Raw genomic sequence first — 17,668 nt, 5'->3', positions numbered from 1 at the left:
CCAGCCCACGTTCATACCCGCTGATTCCCTATGCCTAACCCCTTGCACATGCAGCACCCAGTCCCTTCCTTTTGGCTCTCACATTTCATACCTTGATTGCTGCAGTGTCTTTTACCCTGGTTTTCATATGTATAGTTTTATTGATGTCTATTCACAATGCTGTCATGAAGACCATTTCTTATTCTCTTGCTTTAAGAACTCTTTGAATTCCTCTACCCTTCTGTTCTCTGCTACATACAAAGAAAATCCACCAAGCCACTACTTATTCATTATGGAGATGGCATCTGATAACTCTAATCAGCCCATGATGCCAGCTTCAACTATTCATTCATTAATTTCACCCACATGCTTGTAAATATCTGCAAAACAAACTCATTATCTCCTTCAAAACCTTCCATAATGAGGTGAGACTGCATACTGGGTAGAACACTTGACAGGGACACTAGGACCTAGATGATGCTCCTGCCTTGTTTATTTACTAGTCTCACATATTCTGGATTCCCCACCTGCAATGAACAGAGATACTTCTTAACTCTACTCCTTAAGATCTGCTGGTGAATGTGTTCCAGCTCAAAGTTATGTATTATGTTATTGAATGTATTGTATGTTATGGAATGTATTAATGCATTGCTCAAGCCTTTTTTTTTTTTTAAATGGATTAAGTTGCTTCTATGCGGGTGTTTATGCTAGCTCTCTTTATGCTGACAGGACTGCATCACGGTGGTGTGTTGGTACCCCCCATACGTTCTGCTGTGTCTGCAGAGCCCGTCTCCTGGCCCAGCTGCACTCAGAGCACAGACTCCTCAGAAGGGCTCTCTTTCTGGGATGTTTTTCCCACGTCTCAGAGGATGGCAGACTCCTTGAGTACTCAAGGGGTGCTCTAACAGGCACAAAACCTCCTGGAAGACCTCTCGGATAAGGCAGGCACTTGGAAGCAGGGGCCATGTGCTAAAATCACCGGCCTTTGCCGAGGCACTTCGTGCGGTTCAGCAGATGAGGGTGCAAAAGGGACATTACGCGGAGGCGCCCAGGCCGAAGCGGCCGCCACGGCCACCGCGGCCGCGTCCTGGGCTGCCCCGCTCCCTGCTGGACGGGCCCCTGCCCCAACGGGGCCCCTGCTCCAAGGAGGCCCCGCTCAGACACGGCCTCCCCAACGGGCAGCGCCACCCTCACAGAGCTTCCCCCACCCGCAGGCGGGCCCGACCCGACAAGCAGAGCCTCGGAGGGCGCCGCGCCGCGCCCGCCGGGAAGTGTAGTTCGGGAGGCGGGCGGCTCCGCCGGGCGCTGCGCGAGGGCCGGCGGCCCCGGACTACAACGCCCATGGTGCCTCGCGCGCGGGCGGCGGGCGCATCCGCCGCTGCCGGGCGGCGGCGTGGGTTTCGCGTTGCTGGGCAGTCAGCTGGCGGCGGGGCGATAAGAGGGCGGGCGGAGCGCGCGCGTCCTGCCCGCGCTCCCGACGGGGGAGGACAGGAGCGGAGCGGCGCCGACCATGGCCGAGACCATCGCAGACACGCGGCGCCTCATCAGCAAGCCGCAGAACCTGAACGACGCCTACGGGCCGCCCAGCAACTTCCTGGAGATCGACGTGGGCAACCCGCAGACCGTGGGCGTGGGCCGCGGCCGCTTCACCACCTACGAGATCCGCGTCAAGGTGAGCAGGGGCCGGCGCCGATGGGCGCAGAGCTCCCCGCCTGCGGCCTCCCGGAGGGAGCGCGGCCCGCGGCGGGACGAGCCCGCGGCGCCTCGCTTGTGCCCGGGCAGGGGGAGGCCGGCTCGGCGCCGCGCGTCCGTGAGGCGGGGGTGTCGGGCTCCTGCGTGCTTGAAATACGAGCAAAGTGCTCAAAACCAGGGCTGTGTCTCTTTGCGGGCCCTCGAGGGCCGTCGTGGTGCTGGCAGGCCCCCGTCCTGTCTAAAATACAAGCAAAGGGCTGAAGAAGCAGGGCCGCGCTCGCTGCTGTGCCCGGGAAGGCCGGCTCGTGCGCGGGGGAGCGGCGCTTCGTGGGGCCGGCGGGCCCGGAGAGCGGGCTGTCCCCTGCGGGCTGTCCCCGCCGGGGCCCGCTTCCCGACCGCGCTGCCGGGTCAGCCCCGTTGGGAAGGACGGGCCCCTGTCCCTGGGTCCCCGCTCCGGGCCGTAGCGGAGGGGCAGGGACCTTCCCCAGCGGCGCGAGGCTTCGCTTTCCCTGGGCTCAGAGCGTGCCCATCCTTGCGGCAGGGCCGTTTTCAGCTGAGCTTGGCCATCTGGGGCACTGAAATTCTTCGGATAACTTGCAGCCCGTGTGGGTTTTCTGGTGCTGAAGGTGCAAGCTTTCATCTTAGTGCAGCTTTGCTTGTAAAAGCCAATGTGACCAAGATTCAAACTGACTCCGGGGGGATGCTGCTTTAGTTCTGATGTTGCTAAGTTCTCAGTAGCTGTTCTTGGTTCATTGTATGTCCTTTGGCCTGGGAGTGTAGGCTCAAGCAGGGTTGTGGCCTGTGTGTGGGGGCCAGTTAACAGCAGGCAACTTGACAGTGCTTTAGCTGTCCAGTTATCAGAAAGGAGTGTAGCTCTTTCCCTTGCCGTGGGAGGTATTTATGTCTTAGATATCTGTGCCTTTAATTACTGTTGGCTTTTTCTTCCATGAGACTCAAAAAAAAAAAAAAAAAAATAGCTTCCAGGCCGTCGGTTGGCCAAGATTAGTCAATTTGGGGTAGAAAGTTCTAGATTCTCCTTCTAAGGAAGACCTAGAAGTGACCAGAATACAATCTTACACGGTGACCTTCATTCTTCCTCCTCCTTCCCTCCTCTACGTTCTTACCTAAGCAGTGCCTTCTGGAAGGTGCTCCCTGCATCCCTCCGTATGTGTCTGTATACAGGAACATCTCTTGCAATGCATGATCATTCTCTTTCCAGTTGTGCACCACTGTGCGCGTTGCACATGCAGTATGTGCACATTCATATCCATTGCGAGCTGTAAAAGTGAGAATCCTGAGTTTCCTCTGTGTGCTGGGAGGCTGCAGAGCAGGTATTTTCTGCAGTTGTGCAGAATAATGTTTCCCTGTGTGAGACCATATTGCCAATATGCAAATTGCCTCTTGAGGGGAAGAGATAGCATTTGGATTACTATGGTTCTAAAAAAGAAATCTGGTAGCAGACATTTAGGATAAGCTTTTTACTAATTCTCTGGAGTTGAGCTTTTCCCAAGAGCCTAACAGACAGTAGCCACTGGCAAATCTCGTTTGACAGCTAGTTGTGGTCGCTGAACGTGATGGATGACCTTCCCACTTCCTCCAGCAGTGGCAGTGCAACAAATATGAGAAGATGGATTGATTTGCCCGTGTCATACATAAAAGGCTGTATTTTAAGTTAAACCACCATTAAAGTGTTAAGCAGTGTGGAACTAGATGACTTGTCTCTTATCAGAGTTTGCCAGTAGTTACTGGACAGCCCAGTGTTATGGCTGGAGAACTGTGCTAAAATGGAAACACTCACACAGAGGACACGGAGATTCAAGTTCCCAAGGAAGCCGTTAGGCTGCTTGTCACAATGTTTTAAAACTCAGCTTAAGGGTCATTCTATCGTTGTTGCTTTGTCTAGATCTCCAAGCTTAACTTCTGCTAGAAAGACAAAGCTTGATAGCAAATGGTGGAACTGATGTCTCACAGCATCTTGCCAAAACTGTTGGCTATAGAGCTTCCACAAGGCTCTTACTGGAAAGCTTTCTGCTTATGTTCTGTTTCAGCCCTAACTGTTGCTTAAGAGGTAGCAAGCAGAACAATCTCATGCCTTAATCCCCATGCTACTATACTCTTAATTTCCAGTGCCCCGCAGGCTTGCTGGGTGCTCGGGATGCCCTGGCAGCAGCGTGCCATGGGGCAAGGAAGCGAGTCCTATTCTCACACCTCCCCGAGAGGGTTTCCATCGCGCGTGCCTCTGTGTAGGCTAGTGTGGTAGCTGGCGCCCTGTATATGTGTGTGGGGCTTTCACAAGTGGTTAAGCTCTCGAGCACGTTTCAGGTAGAAGCCTACGCAGAAGAAGCTTCAGTAGAACAGCTTACTTGGCAACTTGTCCCTCCTTGTTTTCAGCTGGAGATAGGCTCGCACAGCTGTTCAAACTTGTCGCAAAACCTGCTGGATGGGGATAGCTAAAACAGGGACTTTCTGAACCTTTTGGAAAGCAGCTACTATGCAGCTTCATCTTGACAATAAATCTCATATGTCAGTGTTCACTGCTGGTAAGTAATGGGGAAACACCATGCTTTTAAACTTGCTCAACTTGCTTTTTTTTGCCTTGCACTTCAGAGCAGGCCCTGTTCTTGCAGTTCGCTCCCTACTAGCAGCATTAGGCAATTCCCTTCCATTGTAAGGTATATTCTGTGTGGAGGCTTCAGGTGAGCTAGAAAAGAGAACGATGCAGTAAGAATAAAACTTCAATTACTTCTTCTAGCTTGAAATAGTCATCTGCTTTTCTGAAAGCTATAAGCTATTTTCCTGAATTCCATGAAATATCAATATGGAACAGTGACACTTGCTGGGTTACCAGCCTGCAGTGTGTCTGCAGCCCCTCTCAGTTGAGTTCCAGGTGTTATTCAGCTTTTAGGGTAGCTGAGACCAGTAGCATCCTTGGGAAGTGGGTCAACAAGAACTTTGCTCAAATAGTCTGTGTAGCAGCTTCAGTCACTTAATCCTTTAAGGAGACCAGACTGCAGCTTTACAGGCTACCCTTGATCCGGGGGACTCGTGACACTCCAGAGCCTCATGCAGTGCCCTGGGAAATGAGCACTCTGCTTAGGATACTAGAAACAAAGTGTACAGATGCCCTGGAACTGTTTGGAGAACTATCCCCTTATTAACACTCTTCTAAAGCCTCTCTAAAACTGATTTTAGACTGTCCATTTCAGCCTGATTAGAGTAAATGGTTAAGGTTTACCCACCTAAAATTAGTGAGCTTGCAAAAAGCCATTACTACCCAGACTGGCAGTCCCTGAAATAAGGTACCTGCTATAGAAGCTCCTTGCTTTTGAATAGCTTCACACAGCCCAGATTTTTCAAGTAGATGGGCTCAGTGCCAGTGTCAGCCCAGGACCCTTATCAGAGGGTATTTGGAACTGTGCACCCGAGGTAAACAAAGTCTGTTTCCTTTTGCTGTTTATTCTGCTGCATTGCATGGCCTCCGGTCTGTGCGCCTGCGTGGAGAGCCAAGGCGCACGCTTTGCCTTCATGGGGTCCCACAGCTCAGAGGCTTGTTTAACTTGCTGTGCTTCCAGGTGGGAGCTCAGTCACTTGGTGCAACCCATGCCCTTTAAGACAGCAGTTTCCTTTGCTGCACCTTCTGCAGAAAGGCCTCTACAAGCCTGCTGGGGTACTTGGCTACAGATGCTCAAAGTGGGGAAGGAGACTGACGTGCAGGCTGTACAGCACACACAGAGTTAAGAATAGTGCTGGCCTCGGAGGATTAGGGAAGGAAATCAAAGCTACTGTTAAACTAGGGTTGCATTCGAAAGTCTGTTCTCATCTAAACCTACTTCTTAGGGCCTACTGACTGCAGCGTTTGCATTTTGGCATGCTGCTCAGTCATGGACTTACAGCTCTGTGACCAGCGAGTTTGGGCTAAGAGGCTGAGTGAACTGCAAGAATAATTTGCTCGGAGAACTCTTGTTTTTTGTACCATGGTCTTGCAAAGTGCCATTCTTTACCTAGTGAACATTTCTTTGTTCATATATTCTGTTCTTGAACAGTACCAAATTTACTGTCCTTGCGTTTGGCGGGTGTTGGAGTTGTGACTCTTTGTGTGCCGAGAGAGCAACTGGATCTGCTGGTGCAGAGTTCACTTCAGCACTGCACAGTTTCACAGCCCGTGAAGCTTGTGGTGAAGTAATGATTAAACATTGACTCAGTGCGGGGATGTTTAGGGATGCATAATCAGCACTAATTCAGTATTTCTCTACTACTGCAAATCTTACATCATGCTGCAGGACTGCTCTAACTGCAGCTAATTACTCATTTAATACACTATTATAGACAGTGCAGCCAGTTTAAAATATCTTTTTGACTACCCTTCAAAGAGCAGAAATGCTCTGATTCTTGGAAACAGGTGACTTCTGGCTTTCTGCTTTACAGCCTAGATGCAGCATCTTTACAAGCATTAACTGTGCCCCTAAGAGCTGTGGTAGACAAATAGCAGAAAGGCAGAAAGCTCCCCAGCATACTACCTGGGGAGAAAGAGAAGTGAAGTGTCTTGGGAAGATGCTTCTGAGGCAGGGAAAATGGGCTTACAAGTGTGTTATGTATTTGCTGTAGCAGCTGATTCCTTCTGTAGACATTTTTTTGATAAACTGAGCATGAGAACATGTTCCCAAGGTACAGAATTAGCTTAGTGTTGACATCAGACATTGCATAAATAAGATAAGGGAGTCTGAGTAGCCCTTCCTACGGGTGTATGAGTTGAACTGATTTACTTGGCTGCCTCTTGCTTGTGCCCATGCAGCACAGGCCCTGCTTGTTGTGTATTAAGAGCGCACTCCAGTGCAGCGCAGCACTGACCGCAGCGAGTGGAACAATGACTAATCTTTGTAAGGGACGTGGCTGCCGTCCAGGTAGGCATGTGATGCCAGCGTATTTTGATACATCTTTATTTTTAGATGGCTCGCCAAAAAATGTCAGCCTGAACTTTAGAGCAGTCAGGTCTTTCCTGCTCTTCATATGGGGAAATAAGTGATCCAGGGCAGCTTGAAGCTTCTAACTGTAGAGATATTTTCTTCAAAGGTTGTTTTCCTCACCCCCGTCCCTTCCCCCAGTGCCTATTACAGCACCAAAGGTTGTTTTAGCAAGTACAAAGTCTGAATGCCCTGCTGATCTAGTGCTGATTGAAAGATCTCTGAAGCTGCCTTTGCAGCTATAGGGGTGTGTGTGTGTTGATTTGTTTGTTTGTTTTAGTGAAGAGGGAGTGGAAAAGCCCCAACCTTGTGGTCAAGGCAGGAGAGCAAATCTTGCACACACCAAAGACTCATCCAAGAACATGTTCCTTTTGAGAACTCTGCTCAAAGCCCTTCTGTCATGAGGGACCCGGGGCTGGCAAGCAGTGCTGTTTGTGCTGGCCTTACGGCCAATCCTGAAAATACAGCTCCAAGCTAGCCTGGAGCAGGCCTACCCTGGAATAAGCAGGGGCTAGAGCTGCCTCTGAGTTCTCTAAATCTTGAAAGAACTGGAGGGCCCTTTCTAGGCACCTCAATTGTAGACTCATGCCACAAATCACTGCACAAAGGTTACAAGCTCTTCTGTAGCTGTTAGGTAGCCATCTAAGAATGGGAATGTTACTTGGCTAGTAGAACTGTAAATGTGGAGAGGCTTTTTGGCATGAAATATACTTGCTTCCACACTAGTTTCTTACCTCTGTTTTCTTTGCATGTTTATACTAAGTGTATGAATAGTGTACAGTCTCTAGCTCATAGATGCATGAAAATTTTATTGGCTGCAAAAGTCGTCAGCTGCAGCGGTTCACAGCAATCTCTGCTGCACTTGGACGTTGCTGCTATTAGTAATGAAGGTGCTGGTGGCTCCTCCTTCAGTATTTTCCCTTGAGAAATGAATGGTGACCTTACAGTAGATCAAAGCAGAGCCTATGACTGTCCGTGCAATTGTGTAAAAGTGGTAGTTAACCCTGAAATAACTAGCTGGAGTTACTGCTTCCCTCAGGACACTGAAGTGCCTCTGTCCAGTTTAAACTAGACTTTTTTTCTTGTCTCTCTCTCCTTGGCTTCTGAGGATGAATCTTGAAGAATAAGAAATCATTAAACAAAATCTATGTGTATTTTGTATTTTTTTTTCTTTCTCTCTTCCTTGCCTCCTTTCTAGACCTGTTAGATTAACTCTTTATCCTACTTTGAGGCTCCCAACCATGGCACACCATAGTTTGTTGCTGGGGGTATCAGTGAACTTGTTCAAGTGATAACAGAACCTGCTTGGCAAAACCCAAATATCTCTACGCTAATTTTAATATAGACCACCTCAGAGCTGTAGGCATTGGGCTTAATAAAGGTTAACTCTTGTCTGAACCTTTGCTGCTACTAAGGTCTTCAGGATGGAAAAGGTCCTGTTTCCATAACTCAGTGTGCAGTGGTAAATTGTGTAATACTGGTTATACCTTAACATTTATTTAAGCTATTTAAAATTTGGGGTTATAAATATCAGTTTTCTTAGTGTTCTGTCAAGGCAGTAGCCAAAGGGTATCATCTCTTGACGGAGATTACAACTCTTATGAAGAGATGGTGAGAAGCTCGAATTTAGCTTCTGAGAGTCAAGGCCACGTAAACTTCCCTCAGAAGCACGCTGAGTGCTTTCTTTTGCTCCATTTTAATGAAAATAGTTGTATCAAGGCTACCATAACCTCCTTGAAAAGACAACATCAAAGTAGATACTATGGCAACAGTGCAGCTTTATTATCAGCCCCAGAGTGGGAGACACGGGCAGCGCAGCGCTGTTGATTAGCGTTACATTGGCAGGTGAGGAAGCAAGTCAAACTTGTCTCATGCTGTCCTGGACAAGGCAGTTGGCAAGTTTTTGGCAGTTGTGGAGATGGAATAGGCTGCAGTGACCTCTGGTCTCAATCTCTTGATGTGTCAGATTGTTCTCTGAAGGAACCCAAATAGTGCTCAGGCTCCATTTATATCTGGAAACAAACTTGTAGGAGCAAGCTTGGCTATTTGAGAAGCTTTTCCCACTTGGTGGATAAATTAATCTAAACTAAATAGTAGATTAGTTCCTCATTTTAAGTCATTTAATAGCTCTGTTTAATTACCTAACCCTAATTTTAATGCTCTCTACATTGCAGTCATTTTAGTGTATGAGTTATCTTAAGCTGCAGATGAATGAATTCTAAAGGTGCTGACTTGTACCTATAAACTACTGGCACTCTGAATGTGGAAGTCTTCCCTTGTATGCATGAAAGTTTCAAACTTCTGGCTGGGCACAGCTCTTGGGTTAGTCACAGTGACAGCTGTGTGGCCTAGGCCTGTGACTCGCTTCTGAGGTGGATCAGAGCCTCCTGAGCTTGCCTGGGGCTCTTAGTTTGGGTAAACTGCAGCTGAGGAAACTTGCATCTGGGAATTCAGGCTTTGCCCTAAATATTGATTACTAGGCAATTGCTGCTTTGCCTTACTGGTTTCTTAAACACTAGCCAGATCACTTGAGAATGTGCCAACTTGCTTGGCATCTGTGGTAGAGGAATGCAGCAGTGGCTAAAATGTCTGAATTTGTCATCTCTTGCTGTTCAACTGCACAATTTGGCAGCAGTTCTGACAAACGCTTACTCTAGTGTATTGGCTTGGTCAAAGCTCCGCAGCAGAGTAAATCTGATGGGCTTTCTCTGAGGACTAGCAAAGATTGTGTGTGTGTGTCTATGCACATCCATAAATGGGTTGCTGCAGAAACAGTGCTAGGCAGTATCTGCTGCATCTAGAATCTTTGTAGGCTCAGGATTTTGGACTCTGGTGGCATTTGTGCAGGGCTGGTTTATCCATCCTCCTGGAATATTGGTTCAGCTGCTGTTCTGAACAGGGACTTTGCTTGTCTGATGCCACGGATAATGTGCCTTAATCTATTAGATTAAGGACTTTCATTCAAACTAGTGGAGAGTCATGATCATTATTTCAGTCTAAAGGTGCTGAAAAGGGGTGTTAGTATAAATGAGACTAATTCTTACACTGTAGGAGAAGCAGGTGCTGCACTAATTATGCTGAACTTGTCAGAGGAGCAAGCCGTGACCACACTGGATCTGAGCTTCGTGACAGCCTTGGCAGATCAATATGCCTTCAGAGCCTGGCAAGGCAGGACAGGGATGCTGAACGGGCATGAGGAGAGAGCATGTTCTGCTCAAACAGGGTGAACTTCCAGTGAAAAGGGCATGTGCAGTAACTTCAAGCGTGACTATATCCCAGGTGAAAAATGAGCATCAATATGGTTTGCACCTTAAATCAGAACTTTCAAAGAGATAGTAAAATACTTTTTTCAAACAGCTGTAGATTTGAAGAACACTCTTAGCAGCACTAGCTTCTAAAGTGAAATTGCTGCAGTTCGTGAGCTTTAAAAAAATGTGCATTAGAAGCTGAATCCAAACACGTGAATTCATATCCAGACCACAGGAGAGGTGACAAACTTTGCTTTAGCAACTGTTTGTCAAGTTCTCTGACTGGTAAATCACTAGATTTAGTGGTATCCTTCCAGCATAAACTTCTGTTTGAACATCTCCAGTGTTTATGATCAAAACTGAAGCAATTCAATTTGAAAGGAAGCAAATACTGCCCTCTTCCAGCTTGGCATGTCAAAAGTTCAAAAGGGAATGTGGAAGGTAAAATGAGCTCCACTGGCACTTCTACCCCCACATTGTACCTTCAAACCCTACGTTGTTTAGAGATTAACTTTATAGACTTCATGCCCAGAATCATGAAAAGAGTTGCTGAAGACCTGGGAACTCTTGTGTGTGTTTCAGCTGCTTTTATTCAGTTCTAATCCCTCTTGTAAGTAACTTGAGAGGAGAATGGAATATTCTCTGCAGGTGAGAGCCTTCATGTTAAATATAGCAAGTCCTTTATTTAACTATCTGAGGCACTGACAAAGACTTGATGTTGTAATGCGGAAAGCTGAACTTGGTATAAGTCTGGGCCTGAAATTAGAGAAAAATAATCTGATACTTCACTTCTGGGAATCTCCTTCATGTACTCTGGAGGACCCAGCTTTTTTCTCTCAAGTAGAGTATTCTTATCCTCAAGCCCAGAGTGTTTGTTTATAAAGCTTGACTTCTGACATAATAGTCTTAAGTGCAATTTTGTTATTAGTCACTATACAATGAACAATGCCTTATCCGGGAAGGAGATCTGGAGTTCTCAAACATTTAGTGATACCAGGTTTCATAACAAAATACTGTCTTGTACTTTATTATCTGTCACGTATGGACTAAATAGTATAATGTGAGTGCAGAACTAACTCAAATGTTTCGAAGCGTGAGACAGTCGAAAGCTCCTTCTGGGCTGGCAATAATATAATGTCCTGTAGTCATAAGCCTGCCTGGTGCAGGGATGCATCTTAGCAGTTAAAACTGCTTTGAGTAGCCAAGGCTGCTGCACAGGTAATAACTTAAGTAGAGCAACCTATATGTGGTGGCTTACAGGGATATCCACTTGAACAAGGACAAAAAACAAAACAGAAAAAAGTGGAATAAATCATTATTAAAAATAAAAAAGCTAGCTGAGCACACTTAGCCTAGATTCCTATTGGAGGAGGCAGGAATGAGGGTAGTCCTCTATGAACATCGGCTTCCTACAAGGCATATAAGACAAAGCTGGCGAATATACAGTCTGACAACAGTAAGTTCCACTGTACAGCTGCCAATTATATATGGCAATCATGGGCTTGCTTTCAGGAGCAGATCCCAACTCATACAGCAACTTTCCTGCAGTGGTTAGGTTATTACAGTAATCTGAAGCTTGAAATGTTGCTGACGTCGTGGCACCCTTTATGCTGGGAAGGCAAGGGGAGGCTCTCTGTGTCTGCTTTTGCAGTGGTGTTGGGTAACAGCATAATCTCCCACTTCAGGAACCTCCAGAAGTAACATAGGCTCCTATAAAAGTTAGTGTGAGGTCACCTGTTGCAGTGCTTGTGTTCTGGGCTACATTTTAGCCTGACTAGTTTGCTGTGTGTTTCAAGGCTGTTAGAGTTGGGTACTGATGCTTAGGGCTTCAAGGGAACGTGTTTCAAAACGTGTTTAGGAAGGTTCTGCCTCAAACTCTGCTTGACTTAACTTTGTAGTAAAGCTGTCTGATTTCATCTGTACTGACTGCTATCTTAAATCTCAGCCCTAGCAGCTTTTCTGGAGTTATCCAAACCTGGCGGCTGGTACCAGTGGATTTCCAGCTTCACCTGTACTGAATGCACCCATACCAATTCTGTGGAGGCTGCAGCCTTTGCTGATGTTTCTTTTTTAAAATGTTGAAGGCCTGCTTGTGTCAGCTAGCAGAATAATATGGAAAAGTGTCCCATGATAGCACCTGGAAATGCAGCAAGTATGTTGTGTGAAGAGGGAAGGCTTATTTTCTTCCCCCTGCTGTTGTGTGTATATCAGCATGGGGCATCCCTCTTCTGAAAGTAAGATCAGATATCTGTACAATCTCGGCAACACTTCCTTGAGTGGGCAGCTAATCTGTTCTGCTAGATGATGTGCACTGATATGTGCCCACCATATCAGTGACCAGAACTTGTGATCCAGATAAGGGCTCCACAGGCCATTTAAGGCATGACTTGCTTGTATAGCTTATGCAGAACTTTATCTGCCCTTTTCTATCTTGAACGCTGCTTAATACTATTGTGTTGTTGCTCAAGTGGAGCAACTCTGACTTAGTAGCTTGCTTTTTGCTTCTACGTAGCAAAATCTAATGAATAGCTTGTGTTTCTTTTCAGACAAATCTTCCCATCTTCAAGCTGAAAGAATCCACAGTCAGAAGAAGATATAGTGACTTTGAATGGCTGAGGAATGAACTAGAAAGAGAAAGCAAGGTGCGTAACACAAGTAAATACAAGTATGCAGATATGAGAAAAGTATCAGAGTGTTTTCTCTATGTTAAAGCATATCTGTCAATCTTGAACAGAAGCTGTGGTCAAAAACCTGTATAACTGAAACCTTGTGTGTGCTAGTCTTCCAACAAACCTGGATATACAGTGCTGGAGGCTGTTGCTCAACTTAGTAAATTCTGAATTTAGTTGCTTAAATTCAGCTTATTTCTATAGACAGATTATTCTTTTCTGGTGTGTGTGTGTGTGGTTTTTTTTGGTTGGTTGGTTGTTTTTTGGGGTGTGTGTGGGGGGGGCGTTGTTTGGTTTTTATGGTTTTGTTTTGTTTTTTCTTTGACTAGGGGCGTTAATGATAAGATGGGATGCTAGGAGGGAGAGGTTGCACTGTAAACTTGCTTGCAGTTTGTACTTAAGGCCATATTTCTGAATTTTTCAGGTTGTGGTACCACCGCTACCAGGAAAAGCTCTTCTCCGTCAGCTCCCATTTCGAGGAGATGATGGTATATTTGATGATTCTTTTATAGAGGAGCGGAAGCAGGCTCTTGAACAGTTCATAAACAAGTAAGTGTTGGGTCTGTCTGGACATGGGCAGATCAACTCTGAAAAATGGATTTGGAGCTGCTAGTCCGCTAACCGTGGCTGCATTAGGTTCAGAATAATGAAAAGCTTTCAGTCTTGCAGCAGAACATACTGATGTTGCTCAGTGTTTGGTGTGGAAATCTTAATGCTTACCTGAACAGTTGAAATGAGGGATGCTAGTGTTACAATTAATTTATGCAAATTACCACTAAAATTATAGCACTCAAAATAGTTCTACTTTTTCATTTCTGAAAAGGTATCCTCCACTGGATGAACAATGAAGCTGACAATGGATTTAGAGCAGTTTACTTTGATTGCAGAGGGGAGGTATTTTCAGCTTGTGTAATGATGTGTATTTTTTCTAATCATCATGGGAAGCTGCCTGAAAGTATAGACATATACTTCTACTTGAGGTATACATATATACAGCTTGAAATAGAAACTTCCAGCTGTTTTGTTGCCTTACAAAGGATGAAAAAAATTACAGTAACAGGCTGAGTGACTGCTGTTCTACCACCTCTCACACTGTCCGTTCTCCATATAGTAACCCAGAGAGCTGCCTTGGTCTCTTTAATGTTGTGAATCCAAATACTGTCTGGGAAGGAGCTGTCAGTTATGCAGGTCTTCTGGTCTCTGAAGCCAACATGGTGTTCAAACCAACTTGATTCTGGACCCCTTCCATCTTAAAAGGTGGAACTGACAAAGCTCGATGTGGTTTTCAGTCTTGCTTAGTGGTAATGCTCTTTAGCAGAATCATTGGATGCCCTTATTTAAGACAGAACTTCATCTGATAACATGATGCTGGTCCGTTATTGTTCAAAGATGCAATTTGGGGATGCAGAAGTGACCAGCTCAGTAGGAACTAAAACTGATGTCCTGTTCTGGCAAGAGAAAGTAAGTAAGATAGGAGACCAATATAGGTGTGGATGTAGTGATGAACTCAAGTAGAGCTGGAGCAGAGCTCTTCAGGCAAAGCTGCTAGCCATTCAGCCTCATCAACAAGTGAAATGGACCAACTCCATCAAGCAAATATGGTTCAAAGCTTTAATTGGTAATGTGGAAGATTTAGAGTTTCTGCCAAGCATTCTGGATATTAGTGAACTTAATCCTGGAGAGAATTTGCCTGCTATGAGATTCATATTGCTGCACTCTCAAGGGTGGTGTGCAGTCTTAGAACTGGAGAAGCAGCCCTCCAATAACAGATGTACCAGTGTAGCAAAGGAAGGGCTGGTGTTGCTACCTGTCCTGCATATCCAGGAGCTCAAAAGGGATGTTGTAAGGCTCTGTCTCTAGGTATAGAGTCTAGAGGGATTAAATCCTAGCAGAGCAGCTTACCTGAGTGAGCTCTCTTGGGCTAGCTTGCTGGTGGCATCACCACCACTGTTAATATGGCTGTTTAAGGAAAGCTCCACTGTGAAAGTCTTGTCTGCCTGAATCTGACTTCTGGAGACACTGAGATGTTGGAAGTAGCAGCTGCTATTTATAATGATCATCATAGCTCCAAATTCTTCCAGTGTAGAGTAAAGACACTCACTCACAGGAAACAAAGATCTAGGTTGGACCCAGTCTAGCAAATCAGGCACTGATTTTTTTTTTTTTTAAGCCCCTTCTAAAAGGGGAAGGGAATTGGCTGTTGCCTCCTGAAGTTAAAGGCCAAAAAGCTTAGGCTAATGAGGATAAGGAAAACTAGCTACTCTAGACTATCTTTGAACTAGTACTTTTGAACTAGTACTCAAGACTCCTGTCCATTTACTAGAACCTGGCAAGGTATTCTGTCAATCCTGAGTAGCAGAAGGCCAATTCTGATTAAAGGACATGCCCAGTTATGAGCAAGTGGTGACAGTCAATCTGTTGTTGGCTTTTACTTCCTCCCAAGATAGGTTTGTGTGGAAGAGAGGCACAAAAGTGCTTGGAAGTGCTGATGCTGAGGCACTGGAGTTGACTGTTATATGTGCTTCATTGTAGGTTTCTTTATCCATAAGTGACCAACTTCCAGGGATTTAGTGTTTTGGGATGTAACTTCACTTTCAAATTTGGAGGCTGTCAGAAATCTGCTAGGTGTTTAAGGGACTGAATGTAACACCTGGTCTCTCAAAATATTGGGGGCATCCTTTAGTTTCAGCTCACTTTCCGGAGTAAAGGCAGTGCCTCTGTAGTCTACATGCAGAGCACAAACCAGTCCGTATTAGCAGCGTTAGCCTCAGTCTCTAGAGCAGACGAGCTGCCTCTGCAAAGCTGCTCCTTTGCAGTGGCCTGTAGGAGCCCTTCGCACCCCCTGGTGGAGTGAGTCCCAAACTTGACCTGGGCTGGTGGCTGGTGAAAGAGATGAGACTGGTGGGGTGAGCTCCTTTTTAGGAAGGTGTCCTGTGTCAGAGGCATCGAGAACTAGAGATCTGAACTTGTCTGGATTTAACTCAACTCTAGGTATCCTAGTACTGTAATGGGCACCCTGGTAGTCTGCTCAGTTGCAAGTGGCAGATGCCCTCTAATGTTATGCCCTCTAAAGAAGCCTGTAATGAGAGTTCCTCTGTACCAATATCATCCTGGAGAGAAGAGCAGCGAGCCCTGCTGCCAGACATCATTGCAGTCACCAGCAGTAGACCAAGTGGGATATATACCAAAATCCAGATCCATAGTCAGATCTTTATAACAACCTATCTGCAAGTAGACTTGCTGTGTTAACACTGATGTGTTTTTCTTTTCCAGGGTTGCTGGCCACCCCCTGGCACAGAACGAGCGCTGTCTTCACATGTTCTTACAAGATGAAGTAATAGACAAAAACTACACACCATCCAAAATAAGACATACTTGAGTTCTGAAACCATCTTCTCGAATGTTAGTGGTTCTCATGCTTGGTTTTAAGAGGTTGTAGTTTGTCTTAGCATGCTGAGGATAAACGGGCACAAAGCCTCCACTAACATCAGTACACTGCTTGGTCTTTGCGTATGCTTTATAGCATTAAAGAACTCACTTGTCTTTTAGCTGAATCCTTCTGAATTCTTGATTTAAGAGTATTAAACTGAGACCATCCACCCCTTACAATGTCTCACAAGCCTTTCCACCCTTATTTGCAATGACTTAACAATGTTTACTGACTTGGCCTTACTTGAACTTGCACAGTTGTAGTGTCACGTGTGCACTTGTATATGACTAAACTGCTTTGCTATTTCTGAGGTAGTCATCTGTCTGAACTTCTGTAGAAAAACTGCTTTAATTCAGATACCCTGTATGAGAAACACTTATGCAATTGTCTTCATGCTTGTAAAACACTTTATACTGAAGCAATGAGGGAATTATCTTTATATTCTGTAAGAGGGAAAAAAATCAGATTTATATGCTAAAATAACTTGTCTAAAGTTTTGAAATAAAAGTGAAAATGCACTTCAAATGTTGTCACTCTTGACCTTCAGTGTGATGTATCCCCTGCTTTCTGAGCAGCAGGGATTTGGCTACACTGAGTGAGATGCTACTGCAACCTTGCTGGGATGCTCTTCTGCAATGTAGGCTTGTGCTATTACCAGCCAGCACTAAATATGAATATGCTGATTCTCTCTGCTCAGATCCTATGGAACATGTAGGATTTGCAGATCATTCCTGTGTTGCAATGCTAAAGCTGGAGCCCAAGTCATGTTAGGCAGTTACTGGATTGTGGCTTCAATAAGAGCTTCAAGATAAGGTACCTTTCTACTTAGTGTGAGAGGCATCAGTCTGGCTTTAACAGTGCTACAGAGGAAGGAATATTATCTTTGTAGGTATTGTTCATGTTACTCTTCAGTCCTGCAGCTGAAGATCAAGGTAGCTGTGCTCTAGAAATGCAAGATAGGGACATGGAGTCATACAGGACAGGTAGAAGATCAGCATAAAGTTTACAACCTGCATTTCAACCTTAATATCATGTGCACAAGTGAGCATTGCTGAAGTTGTCTTCCTCTCTGCATCCTCCCAGGGCTGGAGATGCTTCCTTGGTGTTCTCTAAGGTGGCATGGGTGATACCTGTCTAGGTCCTCTTGGAAATCCATTCAAGAACTCTTGTGGGCACCTGATTTGGGCATTCTGTTCCCTTCATAACAGTGCATGTTCTAAACCACCTTTTTTAGTGCATGTTGGCATAGGCTTGTTTCTGTCGCTTTTTGTTCTTGGCATACTTCCTATTGCTTTATAAAGTCTTACGAACTTGCTAGCCAAATTCTTAGGTTCTTTAGATGAGACCATTAACCTCATGCTCAACTTCCCAGGCCCTTTGTACAAAAATCTGGATGTAAAAGGCTGAGCTGACAAAACACTGGTGCTTGACTGGATTGTATATGGTAGCAGTGAATGTTGTCTTCAAGCCTACTGGCTAAAATAAAACAAGAAGTCTGTGGGCTCTTTGCTTCTAACCAAAGGCAATATTTTTATTCTTGAATTTTTGGAATGGGAAATTAATATACTGGGCTGGTGGTGTGGTGAGTTGCAAAGGTGCTGTGTCAATTTGGTCCCTGGTTTCATGAATGAAGATTCAACAAAGTTTTTGTTCTGCTGAGTATGATGAGGAAGCAGTTATTTTAGCACC

At 45.5% G+C, this 17,668-nt stretch overlaps 1 protein-coding gene across 2 annotated transcripts; it reads left to right on the top strand.

Annotated features, from left to right (window-relative positions):
* The first annotated feature begins 1,367 nt into the window (after positions 1 to 1,367).
* On the top strand, positions 1,368 to 16,393 carry SNX3 (sorting nexin 3). 2 transcript variants are annotated; one of them, XM_088522266.1, is made up of 4 exons: positions 1,391 to 1,651; positions 12,427 to 12,522; positions 12,974 to 13,098; positions 15,823 to 16,393. In XM_088522266.1, exons 1-4 carry the CDS (start codon positions 1,490 to 1,492, stop codon positions 15,926 to 15,928), a joined length of 489 nt encoding a protein of 162 aa, XP_088378392.1. In that variant the 5' UTR covers positions 1,391 to 1,489; the 3' UTR covers positions 15,929 to 16,393. The 2 variants fall into 2 exon arrangements, with proteins under 2 accessions (XP_088378400.1, XP_088378392.1); XM_088522274.1 differs by lacking the exon at positions 12,974 to 13,098 and having other exon boundaries at positions 1,368 to 1,651.
* The last annotated feature ends 1,275 nt before the right edge of the window (positions 16,394 to 17,668 follow it).

This window comes from Tinamus guttatus, unplaced genomic scaffold (assembly GCF_059628265.1).
Source record: "Tinamus guttatus ecotype Peru unplaced genomic scaffold, ASM5962826v1 Tinamus_guttatus_pri_ptg000010l, whole genome shotgun sequence".
Taxonomy (NCBI): Eukaryota; Metazoa; Chordata; class Aves; order Tinamiformes; family Tinamidae; genus Tinamus; species Tinamus guttatus.
The sequence above is the reverse complement of the archived record's forward strand: the minus strand, read 5'-3'. Positions and strand labels throughout refer to the sequence as shown.

What these genes read in the sequence shown, in the direction of transcription:
- SNX3 (XM_088522266.1), top strand. Translation starts at nt 1,490, where the DNA reads ATGGCCGAGACCATCGCAGACACGCGGCGCCTCATCAGCAAGCCGCAG. An exon ending in CCTACGAGATCCGCGTCAAG is followed by an intron (nt 1,652 to 12,426) that starts GTGAGCAGGGGC and finishes GTTTCTTTTCAG; the next exon opens with ACAAATCTTCCCATCTTCAA. An exon ending in CTTGAACAGTTCATAAACAA is followed by an intron (nt 13,099 to 15,822) that starts GTAAGTGTTGGG and finishes TTTCTTTTCCAG; the next exon opens with GGTTGCTGGCCACCCCCTGG.